This window comes from Syngnathus floridae, chromosome 20 (assembly GCF_059516105.1).
Source record: "Syngnathus floridae isolate MCC-2025c chromosome 20, RoL_Sflo_1.0, whole genome shotgun sequence".
NCBI lineage: Eukaryota > Metazoa > Chordata > Actinopteri > Syngnathiformes > Syngnathidae > Syngnathus > Syngnathus floridae.
In genome coordinates this window covers 5,230,689-5,247,000 of record NC_142432.1, presented here as the reverse complement: position 1 = coordinate 5,247,000, position 16,312 = coordinate 5,230,689, and the positions used below count along the sequence as shown (strand labels likewise).

At 48.6% G+C, this 16,312-nt stretch overlaps 2 protein-coding genes across 3 annotated transcripts in view; both read right to left on the bottom strand.

Moving 5' to 3' along the window:
- Window positions 1–6,195, bottom strand: part of LOC148380927 (A-type potassium channel modulatory protein DPP6-like) — a 42,253-nt gene extending 36,058 nt beyond the window's left edge. The window contains exon 1 of one of the 2 annotated variants that reach the window (XM_088363835.1): window positions 5,990–6,195. In XM_088363835.1, the coding sequence (XP_088219961.1) occupies window positions 5,990–6,046 (57 nt within the window). In that variant the 5' untranslated portion in view covers window positions 6,047–6,195. Of the gene's footprint in view, window positions 1–1,008; window positions 1,228–5,989 lie in introns of those variants that run through there. The other variant, XM_088363833.1, reaches the window with a different exon arrangement.
- Window positions 6,196–9,471: 3,276 nt separating this feature from the next.
- Window positions 9,472–16,069, bottom strand: adgrg2a (adhesion G protein-coupled receptor G2a). The gene is made up of 20 exons (XM_088363417.1): window positions 15,785–16,069; window positions 15,331–15,428; window positions 14,890–15,215; window positions 14,576–14,834; window positions 14,454–14,495; window positions 13,128–14,363; window positions 12,961–13,070; window positions 12,701–12,837; window positions 12,465–12,621; window positions 12,255–12,407; window positions 12,032–12,154; window positions 11,908–11,953; window positions 11,742–11,845; window positions 11,551–11,675; window positions 11,217–11,485; window positions 11,050–11,149; window positions 10,703–10,989; window positions 10,260–10,361; window positions 10,077–10,190; window positions 9,472–10,001 (listed from the first exon to the last, which is right to left on the bottom strand). The coding sequence occupies exons 1-20, from the start codon at window positions 15,811–15,813 to the stop codon at window positions 9,913–9,915; spliced, it is 3,906 nt and encodes a 1,301-aa protein (XP_088219543.1). The 5' UTR covers window positions 15,814–16,069; the 3' UTR covers window positions 9,472–9,912.
- Window positions 16,070–16,312: the final 243 nt, after the last annotated feature.

The following is a 16,312-nucleotide window of genomic DNA, read 5'->3' as shown; positions in this document are numbered from 1 at the left end:
GTGCATTGCACGCCACTCAACCGATCCCACATGGGAGCTTCAAGAGCTTCCTCGGCGTGAGGCCGCTGGTGGTGACAAAGTCATGCGCAAAGTGCTTAGTTTGCAACATCAGGGGCAAACACAACATGGTTTATTTCCCGCGTGGGTGATTAAAAAAAGTGCAGCTCAAACAAGCAACAAAGGCACACTTGAAAAGAATAGCTTTTCTCTTCGTTGACCTCAAGTGAGCGAGCGAGCCTGTCTACTCAGCAACAACATCCAATAAAGCTAACTACTGACTGATTAACTAGCAAAAGATTTGTTTCTAAGCCTCAAGAAAAGCCAAAATTTCCAATTCAACATGGCTGATTCTCACGAGATGGCCTGGTGAAACAATATTTTGTTAAAAAAACTGAGCATCATCTCCGCTTCTCAATCATTCGATGCAAAAACAACATAACATAAATCACGACTTTGGTAAGACAGGTTCAAAGTGAGTCGTTACTTTTTCCGGTTTGCTTTCATTTAATCTCCAACTCTGATTAAGCGTCTCCTTGAATGTTTATGGAGCAATAAACAAATCACACTTCACTAGTGCAAAATGAGGCATCACATATCATCAGAAATTGCCCCAAGGTCAATTTTGAAGCCTGGAATTCATGACAAAGAAGTGAAATCTGTGATGTGAGCTTGACAACTTGTTGATGCAAGAGGAAAAAGTCAACAGCATTTGCAAATTCGTAAATATCTATAAATTTCAGCACTGCTGGGTCGGTCAGCAACTAAAGCCACACAGTCATCCAAGCGCAATATTCCTCAAAATCCAAAATTGAAGTATCCACGCACGCACGCGTCCACGCAGCAGAAGAACATCGTAAGCAAAAGAAAGAGCTCATAAAAGAGGACAAAACTTTCTTGAAGTGCAATTCACGTGCAGCGGAAAAGGGCGTTAACCCCCAAAAACAAATTCTCCGTTTCGAACATAAGTCCACGCACGAAACGGAGTAAAAACCGGAACGGCTCACTAACCAGCACGTTGCCTTGCATCTTGGCCGTCTCGATCAGGTTCCTCTCCTTCATTCTGCAATTTGCGTGACTTTGTTTGGCGTGGAAAGCTTCACTCGTCGTGGGGCTCAAGCTCGGCTCGTCTGTGGTCAATGCGTGCATGCGCGCAGGCGCGTGCGCGCGCGTGCTGATTGGCCAGGCAGCTGCGCGCTCCCCCGCGTAAATACAAAGCAACGCTCGTATACGGGGGGATCAAGTAACGTGATTTAGGGGGGGAGAGAGTATTGCGCGCGCACGCTGGCTTACAGAGTCATTTCCACCGCTCCTCACATTACCGCAGCAAAGCTTTCTTTTCTATTCAGGCAAAAATGAAGCTTCACTTCAAAATTACCACTAAGATGCCACCAGATGGTGCCAAAGTGCCATTTTGATGTCTGACCTGGTCTTGGCCCGAGGACAAAACGAGTCCTTGGTTTTCTAGTACTTTTTCCAGGCGCAAAAACCAACGCGAGCCCACTCCAAAGAAATGAGACCGCTTCGATTTTGTGACCCGCAGTCCAACTGAGCCAAAAAGCTTCAATTTACCGTCAATGAAGCAGTTGGACAGGCTAAGAATGTTTCATGGTCAAGCAGCCTTCAACCAACATGAATTGGTACTTGGGGCAGAGATTTGAAGCACTTTAGCGGTTGTTAGCGGCCTTGAGAAGAATAAACACACAGACACAGCTCAAGCCTCACCTCGCTCAGCGCCCTTCATTTCAGCTCAGTCCGCTCTATAAATCAATAACCCTCAAAGTCTGAATTTAGACAGTGCATTAAAAGCTGTGATGGCGCACCGCTGGAGAAAAATACAAAGTGAACAATTACACGTCTCGCATGAATCCCACTTAGTGAGGAAAAAGATGAGGGGGTCGACGGCGGGGGAGCTATTAATTGCACGGTGTCAAAACAAGCTAGCGGGGCCGCAATAAAAAGCGGACTCAATAGCGACTCAACTTGTTATGGGCCGGCCGCCGCGAGATGTCACAGGAGTAGCCGGCTTTGAGGCGAAAGGACGGGAAGGAGAGAAAAAAGCCCCATGGCAGGCCAAAACGTCAGCCAGCAAAACGACCAAGCAAAAATCTGCTTGGACGAAACCGCTCAAAATGTTTCCACCAGAACTACAATTTGTAGAGAAAGTAACAAAAGCCTGCAAGTCGGCACTGAACTCGAGTAGCAATCAGTGGACACCCTCACAACTTGGCAGACTTCTCACCTCAACTTTTTGATCTCAAATTTATCATTGAGACACTTTCTTGTATGTTCCAAGCATCTCCTCCTATTGGTCCTGGATGAAAGATGGCAGGCACACATCTCCCAAGCCCAAGATCATTTGTACAACAGCTCGGGGCCGACTGACCTTGCCCGCCCCGAGCTGTCGCAGAGGACGGATCGTTACCGCCTCTAATGAATCCGGCAGAAGGGGGGAAAAAAAAGGCTGTTCCTCTGCACCGCCTTCATCTCGCTCACAGGGGGTCTATTAGCGCTCGTGCCGTTCTGCGGATGCATTTGCTTCATAAAACTTTGCTGGACTTCTCTGCCTGGACCGGAATGGCCATTTTGAACACGCACCAAAATGCAAGTCCAAAACGTCTCCGAAGCACGGCTGTGTTGACGTCACCATCTATGATCAAAACTTGTGAGGTCAGAGGCCACTCGAGCGCATCACAAGACAGAGAAGTTGCTGTGGTTATTTTCCAATTTATCCTCACCCCATAGTGAGAATTGTAATCAAGCAGTTGGCTGGAGCAGCAGGCGTCTGTCAGAAATTCGAATGGGCTTCACGACTCCACGCAAAGCCTCACAAGCGTAAAATGAACAGAAAAGTCCAAATTTGGACATCAGTTTGTCAGCCGCGCAAAAGTGGTGGGAGGAAGAATTCCAAACGGCAACGACGACGTTGCTGCCACGAGACGTGTGCAATTAGGAAAAGCGAGATGAAGCTTTTAGTCATTGTCACCCCGCCGCCGTAAGAAAGCTAAACATTTTGCCGCTTGAGCTGGCAGGCTAATGATAAAAGATGAGGCCTTTAAGAAGATCCGCGCTCGCATTAACGTTCAAGTCCGAGCGTGGTGTCAAAGGATGAAAGGCGGCGCAACTCTAACAAGCATTAAAGTTGACGGATAGCTCCATTAAATTGGCCACAGGAGGCCGCCGCATGCCGATTCCAGCGGAGGCCTCCCGTGTTGGGTCGTACCACAAGCTGACATGGCCGCTCGAGTTCTGCACTCGGAATGTTTTTATCGGTGGGAAACATCAATATTTAACCAAGACGGCGACGGCGTTTATGTTGTGTGCTGCAAACGCATACACTTCTGAGCGCCACTATTTATCAAGTCAACACATATCGGCCGCCGCCAGCTGCAAGTATGAATGTGTTTGCAATAAATCCAGAAAATTGCCCGCGTCTGTTTGGCGGCAATGGGATGTCACGCAGTTACAAGTCAATACAGTGCTACCTTGACTTACAAGCTACAATCCCTGTCCAAACTTGTAACTCAATTTACTGGACTCCAATTTTCCCCATTGTAATAAAATCAAATCAGCAAAATGTCACCCAGACCACTAGGTGGCGCACAAACATGACAAAAGTCCCTAAAATGCAATTTGATACACATTTAACAAACCAAAACAACAAAACAATCCAAAGAAATAAATGTTTGCAAGAGTTTCGGCTTACCTTTGTAATCAGCACCACAGGCTACGAGCGCGAACGAGAACAAAAGCTACGAAACTCCCTGCTGGGTGGCTCGCATCATCACAAGATTTTTTTTAAACGTGCATTTAAAGAACAAAAAGCGGAAAATAATGAGCAAGACAGGAGTGATAACACAGGATCTACAGTTGTGCTATCTTCCAAAAACACCTCCAACTCAAATCATGCAAATAATTAATCCTTGAGCAGAATGTCACGTGACCAAAGGTGAAATCTAATTTCCCCTTTTTTTTAACTAACTTAAACACACGATATGATACAGGTGAAGCCTAAGCATCATATATGATAGACTTAAATATTAAAAGAGGCTCCATTTGTAGCTGTCAGCTTCCGTGATTATTGGGACAAGTCACTTATTGATTTTCAGCCACCACACGTGAGCCAAAGTGAAAACAAATGGCGACGTTTGCAGTCAAGCTCCAAGGGGGGGAAAAGCACGTAGAACAAATGTGAGGTACAGCGACAGAAAAAAAAAATCTCTGCAGGTGTCAATGAGATAGTCGCACCTCATTCCATGAACTTATCTGCAGTGTTTCTTTTTCTTGTCTTGGTTTCTATCTGCTTTAGGAATTTGCTTTTCACACTCTATAAAAGATGAATAATTCCGCCTGAGGCGTAAAAACTTTATTTGCACGTCTATAGGTTTTATGGTGCTATCAATATTGCAGATGGAGCTGTTTATCTGCTCGCCGGGGAACGCCAAACAACAAATATCAAATTCTACAAGAGCGAGCGTTAAGCGAGAAAGATGCTGAGAGGAGGGCCGCTCTGTTTTCACGCGTTTTTTTCCGTATTCGACTGTACGTGTTATTTAAATAACATAAATAAATTAAATTAAAAAACGAAATAAATATTTAAATAATACAGAATTCTGTGATAAAAAAAATCACAAACGCATCCATGTGTCAACAGAATCATGTTCGTCCAAACAAACGGAGAAAAGTGACGATGAAGACGACAAGCGGAAAGATTTCCGGCGCTAATTAGCGACGTGTGGCCGACAAATTGGCGACGTGATCGAGACAAACGTTGGGCCGCCGGAGGACATCGATAATCATTTCCATGGAGTCCCGCGAGGGTGTTGAAGGAATAAACGTGCAAGATGAAATCCCGCAGCGTCACAAGCCAATCCATACTTGGCACGTTGGCCCGTGCAGCCGCTAATGAACGAGGCCGCCCCGCAGCCCATCTTGGAGCGATACATTTGCTGCTTTGGCAAACTGCAACAAGAGCTCCAATCACACCCGGAATAAACCCTGGAATAACACTTGGAATCATGCCCAGAACAACACATGGACCAGAAACAAACATGGATTAAGTCTTGTAATAAGGCCAATAATAACATTCTGAAGAACTCCTGAACAAGTCCTGGAATAACACCAGGAGGAACCTCATATTTAACATAACGGGAGTTTACGAGGACAGCAATATTTTTAATTTATCTTACAAAAATCGTCGCAGTATATTCAACGTAAAAGATAAGTTATATATCCATATATAAACAAATACTTTCTGTTGATGGCCAGCAAAGTCACTGAGGCCAACGAGTTGTGTCATACCGCCACCTTGTGGCTAAAATCAGCACTACTGCTATTTTCTGTGCAAACAAGAAAGTGCTGAGAAAGCGTTGAGAAAGGGAAATGAAGCGTCAGAGAGCACTACAATAACCAGAAGTACTTGGGAAACCGAAATGTGACGTCACACAAAGCCATATATATATATGGCTTTGTGTGACGTCACATATTATATATATATATATATATAAAATGAAATATAATAAATATATTAAATTAAATGTATTAAATAAAGAAATAAAGAAATATATATATATATATATATATATACAATTTATTTATCTATTATCATTTATTTATTTATTCTTTGTGCAGACTTTTCACTCCGTCACTTCATTAGGGACACCTCCTCCAGTACGACTGATTAGTTTCACAATATGGAAAGACCTCAAGTGCCTATTGAAGTCAAAATATGGGAACGTGAGCTCCGCCAAGGACAGATAAGACGCTAAACGTGTCGTGAATTGAAATGATCGTGCGATTTTGCGTGTTGACAGCGCATACCAACAATTACGCACGCACACCCGTAGGGTTTCTTTCTTCGCGTTCCACCCACATTCTCTTGTTTTTTTTTCCCCCCCGCAGTCTTTCACATTTTCATCTTTCCCCGCAATCGCCCCACTCCACACACACACACAGCTTCGCGACATAAGAAGAAAGAAAAGTTCCATCCGACCTTCTCCCCCTTGGAGCATCTCCGGTAAGCATTGGTGGCTCCCGCGGTTTGGTTCATGTTGCCAACTTGTCGAGTTGATGTTCAAGTCTGCTGGACTGAGTTCCACAACGACCTGCTGAATCTGGGCTGCAAGTTGGTTTGTTTTCTTCAGATGCTGGAGCGCGCGCCTGTGCGCTACGAGTGAGCCCACTTTGCGCTCGCTCTTGTGGCTGCATGCATACAAGAGATGCGATTGCGCATGCGCAAAACATCTCGCAACACTTGGCGAGAGAGCCTGTCAGAAGCATCTCACGCGCTCAAAGGTCCATCCCTTAGTGAAGTTGGACCCACTATATAATATTGCACTGCTGTGCACAACTAGGTTGTGCAAGTTCAACAACTGGGACATACTAGGAGAAGGATGATGTCACAGTCATGATGTGCTTTTCACCATGCACTTGTAAAAGTGAATGATTTGGGTGTACAGTGTGAGTTCCCCTGAGGAAAAAAAATCCGAGCTCCGCCACTGATGTTAACTCGTGAACGGTTATATGGCTGCAGGAGTCATTGCTAGCAAGATGCTAGCCCCCCCCCCCGAAGTCTACGAGTTCCAAGCTTTTTCTGGCCTAGTATGTCAAGGTTCCTGCAAATTGCCGCTCCATCAATACTTGTCCGACAATGTCAATCTCATGCATAATTGATGCATCAGCTCGCCATCCATGCATTCCCGCGGCTGTGTTTTAAATACTTGCACATCCGCCGAGCCGACCTTGAACGTCGGCTAGCGGCGGCGATGGTGGCGGCGGCGCCATCAATCAGTCTCCTGGTCAGCAGTTGGCTCGATGACAAGCAAGGGCACCCGACGCAGCACCTCCACTTCCTTGAGCCTCACCTCTGACCTTCGCTGAAGGCCTCCACGACACGGCACATTTTGTTCGGTTTTCAAGAAGACCGTCTGCTTTTGAAAGTCAAACCACAAATGCAGCACAGCTCAAGAAAGAAAGAAAAAAAGGCAAAGGGATTCTCTTTGTCTGAGGAAAGTTGGAAATGTCAAAAAGTAAAATCCAATGGGCGAGGGGGGAGGGGGCCTTCTCTTCCACCAAAGCGTCGACATGACAGAGATTATCTTGATTTTCTAACCTTTTGCTTTACGGCGCACAGACGCCCGCTGCTGAATGTTAATTTGCTTCTTCCTGCCTGGCTCAGAGCGGAGCGCATAATGGATTTGTGCATAATAAAGCTTGCCGGGGATAATCTCCTTGTGGATAGCATCTTGGGATTATCAAAGGAGCCTTTTGAATGTGGGCTTCGTATTAAAACGTAGCTTCTGCTCAATTAGTGTCTAATAACGCTCGAGGTCACACTTATTAAAACCTGAACTGAAAGTACTGTCATATATATGTGTGTGTGTTAGGTGGTTGCTTTCAGTCTATCTCTCTGATTTAAGCAGATCCTTTTACATTCATCTTTAGTAAAAGGTAGATCGTAGATTTGAGCAGGAGCTAGGCCGTACGCGGTTGCGGCGGTCAAAGGACTCGCCGACGGACGCGTAGGATGAACGCGCCATCTGCTAAAGGTGTCGTTGTTAACTGCATAATGGATGACTCCCGAGAGTTGTAATTGTGTCCTGCCAGGAAATGCTCATCTTAAACGGATCTATTTCAGCCATGGCGCTGGAAACATGAGCCCGATGAAATTCCGCTAAATGAATCTCAGGAAGCGGCAAGAAGAGCGCACAGCGAGCGCACGGCATCCTTGCTTTTTACCGTCGCGTATGGAAATGAGAGGAGCGATTTGGAGCTCTCGTGGGGGGACGCCATTTGCACGTAACTTCCAGAGTTGGATGACAGCAGGAGAAATGGATGCAGGCAATTCCTGCTGCTCGCTTGCATGGGAAAAATTTTGTCTGTCTTTTCTGAACAAGATGACAAAACAAGTGCTTAGACGCAATTAGCACTTGGGCAAGAAGATATTTGCTATTTTTATCCAAGCGCCTCAACTTGTCTTCTCTTTTCTTGCGTCTTTTGAAGCTATCTTAAAAGACATCCGAACCATGCAGATGGACGAGGCCTGGGACCCGACCGAGCACTCGGAGGCGTCCGCTGTCTTTGAGGCTTTTATTTTTTCCACAAAGGACACAGCTGCCACAAAATCTTTCAATTGGCGCTGTGACTAAAGTTCATGTTCCAAAGTTTATTGGGCTTCAAAGCGTCAAAGCTCACAGCGGGGAAGCGCTGGAGGGTTTTGTCAAAATGCAAAAAGAAAAGTGCCCCCCAAGTGACAGCGTGAGTGCCGTCTATTTGGCTTGAAAGCTCCTCTTTGCCAAATTGGCGACAGACAAGAGCGCTCCCATGTGAAACCTTAGACCCTAAAGGAGATAAGCATGGATTTTATGGAGCCGTTTCAGATTGCCGGTCAGGGAAGAGCATTTGCTTTTCATTGTTTCCTGTGCAGCGGACAGCCAATTCTCAAAATGGCGTCCAAGCGGATAACTCAGACAAGTCAAAAGGAAAGCAGCCGAGCTAAGAAACGGAGAAAGTTGAAACCAGCTCATATTGCCGAATCAGCATTTTGCGTGTCCGAATCGACCCATGCTGCATCGATTCTCATACTAGCGAACGGAGCGAGGCGGAACCGGCGCGTGAACTGTCCTCACGGCACTTGATCATCTCCACAAGCCCGCAAACGACACGGCCGTTAAACAATTATTGAACGTTTTGTCGTCACATCTAGGCGTGTGAAAAGCGTCTGAGACATCATCAGCATCATAAAAGTCTCCCTGGCCCGCTCGACGACAGGAAACGGGACGAAAAAAGCTCAAACGAGAACTATTTTTAGAATGTCCGGGTCAGAGTGAAAATTCTATTTTGGAGAAACAAAAGAACTGCTGTTTGAAATCGAAGACAGCGCTGTGTTTCTTCGTCAGCTTTTGCAAAACAACAAACTCACAAAACTTGGCTGTAAGTTTGTGTACGGGCGGGTTTCCACAATTTTGGAGCAGTAGCGCCCCCTCTGGGCAAAATTCAACCCCAGATGCCAATTTCACTTGGCAATATGTCTGGCACAAGTCGACTCTCCAAAGCTCACTGAAATTATGCTCCCAGTTTCTTTGCAACCAACTCGCACGTTTTTCGTTCCCGCTTGTTTTTGTTGGCAACTGACCCGAGTGTAGCGGCGCCCCCTCTGGCAGACAATGTAAAGAACCCTGACTGGGATTCACCAGCCAAGCAGACAAATTCCGGTTAGACAAAGCAGTCTGAAGTGTTTGATGAAAGACTTGCACAATGAAATCACAGAGCCAGTCGCTCCGAAGCGCGCCAGATGTGTAGCACAAAGAGGATGTTGGATAAAAAATGTATATTAGACCTTTACTAATAGATTAGGAGCTTCTTGAGCTTCAATGGATTTTTGTTTTGCGCTCAACCTGTCGTAGTTTGAAGAGCAAAACATCTTCCGCAATGTGCACACACTGAATTCAAAATAATTCCCTCCTTTATTTTTGAATCTGGAAACATATCAAACTCATCTAACCCAAATAAACACATAGATTGCAAATTTCAAATGATCTATATTAGAAATATGTTTTTAAATGGAATACAACTTGCTGAACTAATGACATGAATGACTGAATAATGAGCGTAAAACATTTGATGAAGACGAGGTGTCCAGAGTTCAAAGTTCACTGACATCTGGGCGAGCGTGAGGCTTTGCAAAACCAAACAAACGGACTCACCATGTTTGTGACAAGACAAAAAGTCAGGCAAATAAATCCGGCACTTCAAAACTAGCCAAGTGACGACACAACGAGCCACACTTGCACAGCCACAAGTGGCTGGAGGAAGCCCATTGGTTGAGCCTTTGACTTTTACACTGCCACCTAGTGGAAAAGTCTGCAATTGCAGAGCAGAGGAAGCTCAATCACTGCCCACTAACAATTGGATGTCTTAAAATAGGACAGTTTGTCTGTGGAGCTCGTTGAGGACCACGTCGCCGCTGGAAACCTCGGACACACCACTGTCTGCAAACACCGACCCTGCGGGGACAACCGAATTCCAAAATGGCGCATTAAAAATGCCTCAATGACTTTTGGCCCCAGCGCTAGACGTACCGCTGGCGTTGGTGCTGGCGAGCGAGGAGCTCCGAGAGGCCGGCCGGCGGCTCGAGACCCCCGACGTGCTCACGGAAAAGTTCCGCTTGTCCCGAGCGGCGGTTCGACTCCAGTCTGCAAAGAGCTTGTGCCTTAGTTTGCTTTTTTTTTTTTTGAGGGGCATACTTTCATGCGTGACATCACCTGAGTTTTCAGCCAATCGCAGATGCCCGCAGCACAGGAAAGTTCGCCACTGCCTGCGGACGTTTTCCTTGCAGGCACAGTGGAACACAAAGAGAAAAAAACCTGCAAAAGAGAAATGGCGTCAGCAGTAAAAGTAGTGCTTTGCCACCGTCTCAATTTGAGTACTTGGGTGGGAGCTGACTTGATCTAAAAATCCCTGTGGCACCCTAACCCTAACCCTAACCCTAACCCTATGCTGCGGTGGGTCAGGTGCTTCACTTAGACAAAAGTAGTGCTTTGCCGCCATCTTGTGCTATCTATAGGCAAACGTAAACCTTGTCAATTTACCAGATTGTCGCCTTTCTATTTTGGAGCCAGGTCAAGGAGTCGAGTCGTTATCGAATCGGTATCATGTGAGTACGTTTGCCACGTCTGCTCAAAAAGGAAACCTTTGTGGCAGTGACCTTGCAGAGAGTTGAAAATGCTGAAGAGGTAGACGAAGGGCAAGCGCAGCGGGCCCCAGGCGAAGAGTGCGAAGCCCCAGGCCAGGCCCAGAAGCGCCACCAGACCGGCCACGCTTCGCAGGTCGGCCGCCGGCCCGCGCTGCGGCAACCGGTGCTGCGGGTTCTGCTTCTTGATGCGACGCAGCTGGGCCATGACCACGCCGAAGACCAGCAAGCAGGAGGCCAGCACTAGGAGGAAGTAGGCTGCCACACCTGCGTAGAAGGCCACGTCGCTGCGCAGCCAGCAGCTGCAAAGCACACGCAAATTCATACATCATGCCGTCGGGCCGTCGAGGTGCGTCGCTTACAAGTCTCCAGAGGAGCCATCTGCATCACGGCTGTATACAAGCGGGCCATAATTGTCTTTGTCCACCGAGATCACCACCACCACCACCGCAGCCGGAACCCCTGCCGGCCACGACAAGGAAGAGTGAGAAGTTTTTTCCCGAGCGCGGCGCCACATCAAGAGACGGACCCCAGCCGATGAGGGAAAACTTGAGCATGTATCTGCTGAGGTAAGGCGTGAAGACCCGCACGATGCTCAGGTACATGTGCAGGGCCTCCAGCCCCGCCCAGGTGAAGGAGGTGAGCAGGAAGTAGTGCAGGAAGAAGGCGGCGCCGATGCAAAGACCGTCGTACGGATACGTCGCCAGCCAGCCGTCCAGCAGGTACGCCAGGTTGAGCAGGAGCAGGGAAAAGCAAAGCTGCACCAGGATCTTGGCTGGAATGTCGCGCAGCAACTTCCTGCACAGTTCAGAACCCAACATATTCAGAAAGAGCCCCCCGAAAACCGGATCGAGGATCCTTACCCGAACGAAAGATACGTCAGCAAGGTGGCGGCCAGAAAAATGGCTGAAACGCCGCAGCCAATGTACGTGATGAAAGTGAGAATCTGAGCCTGCCGGGGGTCATCCAGCCCGCTTCTGGATAGATCCTATATTGTGCCGCCAAAGCGTTAGCGGGCTTGGCTTGTGCTAAAAGTCACGTGTCAAGCACTGACCAGCAGGACGGCGAAGGAAGTCAGGTGGTTGCAGGCGCACGTGGTCGTCCACGACGTGGCGCTCACTAGCGAGCAGCCGGCCGAGCTCCAGCCACCCGCACCCCCTGATGCAAATTCATCCCATAACATCAAAAACTGGGTGTTGCCGCGTGACACACGAGCTCACCATTCAGGGCAAAGTCCCAAAAGCAGCAGACGGCCTCGTTGTTAGCCTGTCGCGAGCGATGAGAAGAAGTTAAGAGAAGCATCGACGTCAGAACCGTTTGCTGCTCGCGTTCATGAGCACGCACATGCATCGCTCGGCTGTTGCGAACGGTGAAGTGAATCTTGTCCGTGAGGTTGCTGATGGACACGTTGCTCACGCTGGACGCCAGCACCGGACTAACGGTGGTCTGCTTGGTCAGTGTGTGGTCCTGGAACACGCTCACAAAAAGTGACATTCAAGGATTCCCGATGGACGAATATAGACGTCAGTGGCAGTGAATGCACTCAAGAGTGCACGGGTGAGAGCACCTGGAATAGAATGGCTTTAGTGTAGAAGGTGAACTGGACCCTGTCGACCTGTTTGCGCTCGTCACCGCTCAAGTTTTCCGTGATGGAACGCGGCAGGTACACGGAAGCCAAGGTGGAGTCCCGCTTCCTGGTCCCGCCCCCGCCGTTGCTCATCTTCACAAAATGCACAATCAAAACTCAGCGAGTTGTCAACCGGGACGGTCTCACTACCTGAACTTGCTCGGTGTTGAAGATGTCGACGGACATCTCAGGAAAGTCGGCTGCGTCCACTTTCCGGACGGCCAGAACCAGCGAGTTGGACGAGAGAACTGCAGGGGTGTCGCTCACAAGCAGCTTGAGACCCAAGTCCTCCACCACTCTGATGATCCTGCAGAGAACCGACCGAGAATCTGACATGCATCTATGCATCTTTTTTTTAAATTAAAAAAAAATAAAAATGGAAGGACCTGTTGGAGGACGGGGCAAGGGCAAGGGTGTCGCCCTCCATTAGGTTGCTGATGATGCTGACAATTTTCTTGGCCAAAGCTTGAGACACGTTGGGAGCATCCAGAAGCTTCTCCAGCTCCGCCACCAACCTCGCCACCTGCCATGTCCATCACAAAACAAAGCTAACTACTGGCCAATGAAATCTCGCAACTCAGGAGGATCATCAGAAGATGAAGACGGGTCCAAGCTCAACTTTAATGTCATTGGCTTTGATTTGTACCTGTGAGGAGTTGAGCTGAGATACATCCCACGTGCTTTCAAGAAGTTTGTCGGCTCGCTCCTCCAGGTTCTTCTTGGTGCCTGAAGACAACGTGGTAGTCTTTCCGATACCTTGAGGGGAATAACTGATTGGCATCATTTCACAAATGTTGGGGAGGGGCATCTTACCAGATGAGGAAGACTCTGGACCGACGTTTGTAGTTTGAAGCGTCTCCGCTGTAGTGGTGGTGGCAAAAAGTTCTCGGGAGACTCCAAGTCTTGTACTTAAATCCACTCTGGCTCGGGAATCGTTGCGTGTCGATGCTGTGGGCGTGGCCTCGTGATTGCTGCTTGTTATAGAAACAACCGTTTCACCGGTGGCCTCCGCAGTGCGGTCGCTCCCTTCCGTCACGTTGTTGGATGTCGTCGGACGGTGAGAACCAGGATGTGGGTTTGTCATCGTATTGCGGTTGAGTACGTCCGTGGAAGTCGACGTGTCGGCCATTGTGACTGCCGGGTCATTTGCTTTACTTTCACTTACATTGGCAATTGGTGTCCAGGAAGTTAAGTTGTATGGCGACGTGTCTTTGATGAGAAGGTTTTCTGTAGCGACATTATTCTCGAGCGGTTGTAACAAATCAGATGTAATGTTGCGTACCGTTGATTCTGTTACATTGTAGCCTGGTGTTGAGGAAGCCGTGTTGTATCGTGACGTGTTTTTGATGAGGAGTGTGATCGTTACATCGTGCTCAGGTGTGTTGTTAGGTTGGAAAAAATCAGAAAAGGTTGTGTCATTTGGAAGATGTGAGAAAGTCGTTACACTATAGTGAGACGTAATGGATGGTGTACTTGAGCGGGACTTTGGGGTGTTTTGGAGTGTTATTTCACTCCCGGTAGTTATATTTTCGACAAGATTATTGTTGGTAGACATCAAAGTGCGGCTTGTTGTGTTGACCATTGTGTCATTTGGAAGATGTATAGATCCTTTGGGGTGTGTAGTTACGTTCAAGTCAGATGGAGAGGAAGTCGTGGTTAAGTTGGAATGTGACGTGTCTTTGATGTGGTGAGTAGTGACACTTAATGTAGTAACATTAAGTGTATAGCTAGCAGAGGGTAGTAATGAGTCAGCTGTAGCACGCTTTGTGTAGTTTGACATTTCATGAGGCGTCATGGTGCTACTTGAGATGTGACTGGCTGGGCTGTGGTCAGTGGGTGGGGCTAAACTTTGAGGCAGAGATCTGATGGGTGTGGAGTCACTGGTAGTCATGGCGAAAGTGACGTTGATGTCCAACGACGTCGTGGCACTAGGAGGTGGCATCACGGGTGGACTGGGTGTGCTTGAATGGTTTTTTTCCCCGTGGCCACTAGAGGTCACTGTGACTGGCAGAGTCTCACTCTGAGGGTGGCTGTCAATGGATGTTGAAACTGAAAGCAAAAAAAACAATATGGAATAAAAATTTAGGCGACTGTGCAGAAGTGAACACAAGCCGGATGCGGGCATTGTGATCGACTTACCAGGTGGAGGGGAGATAGAGGGTCCAAATTCAGGTATTTGAGCTAAAAATAACGCATGTGCTGGTTAACACTTGCTCCAACATATCCTCCAAATAATGAAGACTAAAAGGGCTAGTATTCACCACAATGGAGGTTGTGGTCCGTCTCCCGAGCCTTGGGGCTGGTCACGCCCCAGAAGCGAGCGCTCCAGCCGATCACGGTGCCGTCCTCGCAGGGACCGTGCTGAGCTAGGTCGGCCCACACGCGGAACATGTAGACCTCTACCTGGCCATGCGCCGCACCGCGCGGCCGCCGCCGGGGGCGACAGCCCAGCCACAGTGACCCCGAGGGCGGGACGGCCTGAGCGATGACCGTCCGCTTGGCCACCAGGCGGCCGTTAAGCTGAAACCCAAGTCCATCACAAATGGCTCCCCAAACAAACACTCGGACTCCTTACCTCCAGACTAAAAGAGTTTCCGGGGACGTCTCTCCTCAAGCATACAGTGTGCCAGCGAGCTAGGGACAGACTGACGGGGAAGCGGTGCCGCACCCCCAGGAGCCACCCGTACACCGCCCCCTCGTTGCCCTCCAGACCCAGCTCGGGCCTGGGTGCGTGCACTGAACTATAGGAGAAGGCCACCCACTCTCCAGAGGAGAGCACTCGCACATCCAGGCAGACGCTCATCTGCAACAAGACGGGCATAGACGTGCCGTCCTGCAGGGTCCAGTGGTCTTCGCAGCCGTCCAGCACCGCCTTGGTGTCTCCCAGGAAGTAACCAAACGCTTTCATAGAGGACAGGCCATTAGCTTCTGGAACCGGTTGGGTTCTGGTTGTGAATTCAACCCCAGAACTGGCTGAGCACCAGAACCAGATTGGATAGCAATGGGGTATTTGTACCTGGGACTGGCGCAGCTCCCAAAAAGAACAGTCTAAGGACTTGGAGCAGAACGTATGCGCACCTCCACCGTCCCTCAGAGTGACGAGCCCTCCTCCTCCTGGAAACACAAAAGTCACGGGGCAGATTCAATCTGAGGCTGGACTCGATCGAGTCCTTCTCAACTGCTCATCTTCAAACTTGGTGGCAACACATTTGGAGCTCCCTTGTGGATTTCCATCACATTTATTTGACACCATGTGACCAAAGAACAAGACGATGCACCTCAAGGTAGGGCCGCTGTCTGCTTTTGTTGGCCGCCTCATTGTCCCGATGCTCGCACGGCACTCCGCATATCGCATGTCAAACTCTCACGGGCTTTGTTGACACTAAGTCACGCTATGTAGTCACCTTCTTTCAACTCGCATTGAAATTAAAAGACAGACTCATACAACAGAAACTCGAAACAAGCCTTACCTGATGCTTTTCGTGCTCCTAGGGTCCATTTTGCATCTGTCCTAGGTTGGAAGAGTGGCCTCATGGTGCAGATGTCCCGCCATCGCACTTCTTATCCATCTTCTGCTGCAGAACTGAGTCTCAGGCACTCTGCAGCAGGAAGAACACGCCTACAAAGAGGAGGGCTGGGCATGTCCGTCCGTCCCACCTGCCGCACTTCATCAGGCTGCGTTGTCCATCCTTCTGTCTGAGCCTCCCGTCAACCTCAGAGAATCATTCTGTCCATCTCTCCACTCCACTCCAATCGGGCCGCCTCGGGGCGACAGCTGCAGCTACAGGATGCAGGGCCAGACGCTTCCTGGACAGAGTATTAACCTTTATTTGATCCGTCTCACTGTGCTCACCTGCGTGCGTGCTTGTGGGACAACAAACCACAGAAGAATGTTAGGATTGTATAAAATAGTTGGGCTCAACTGTGAAATGGATTCCCGTTAGCCAAATGCAAAACACACACACAGTCATGGGTGTGGCTGTGAATTTGAGGAACGG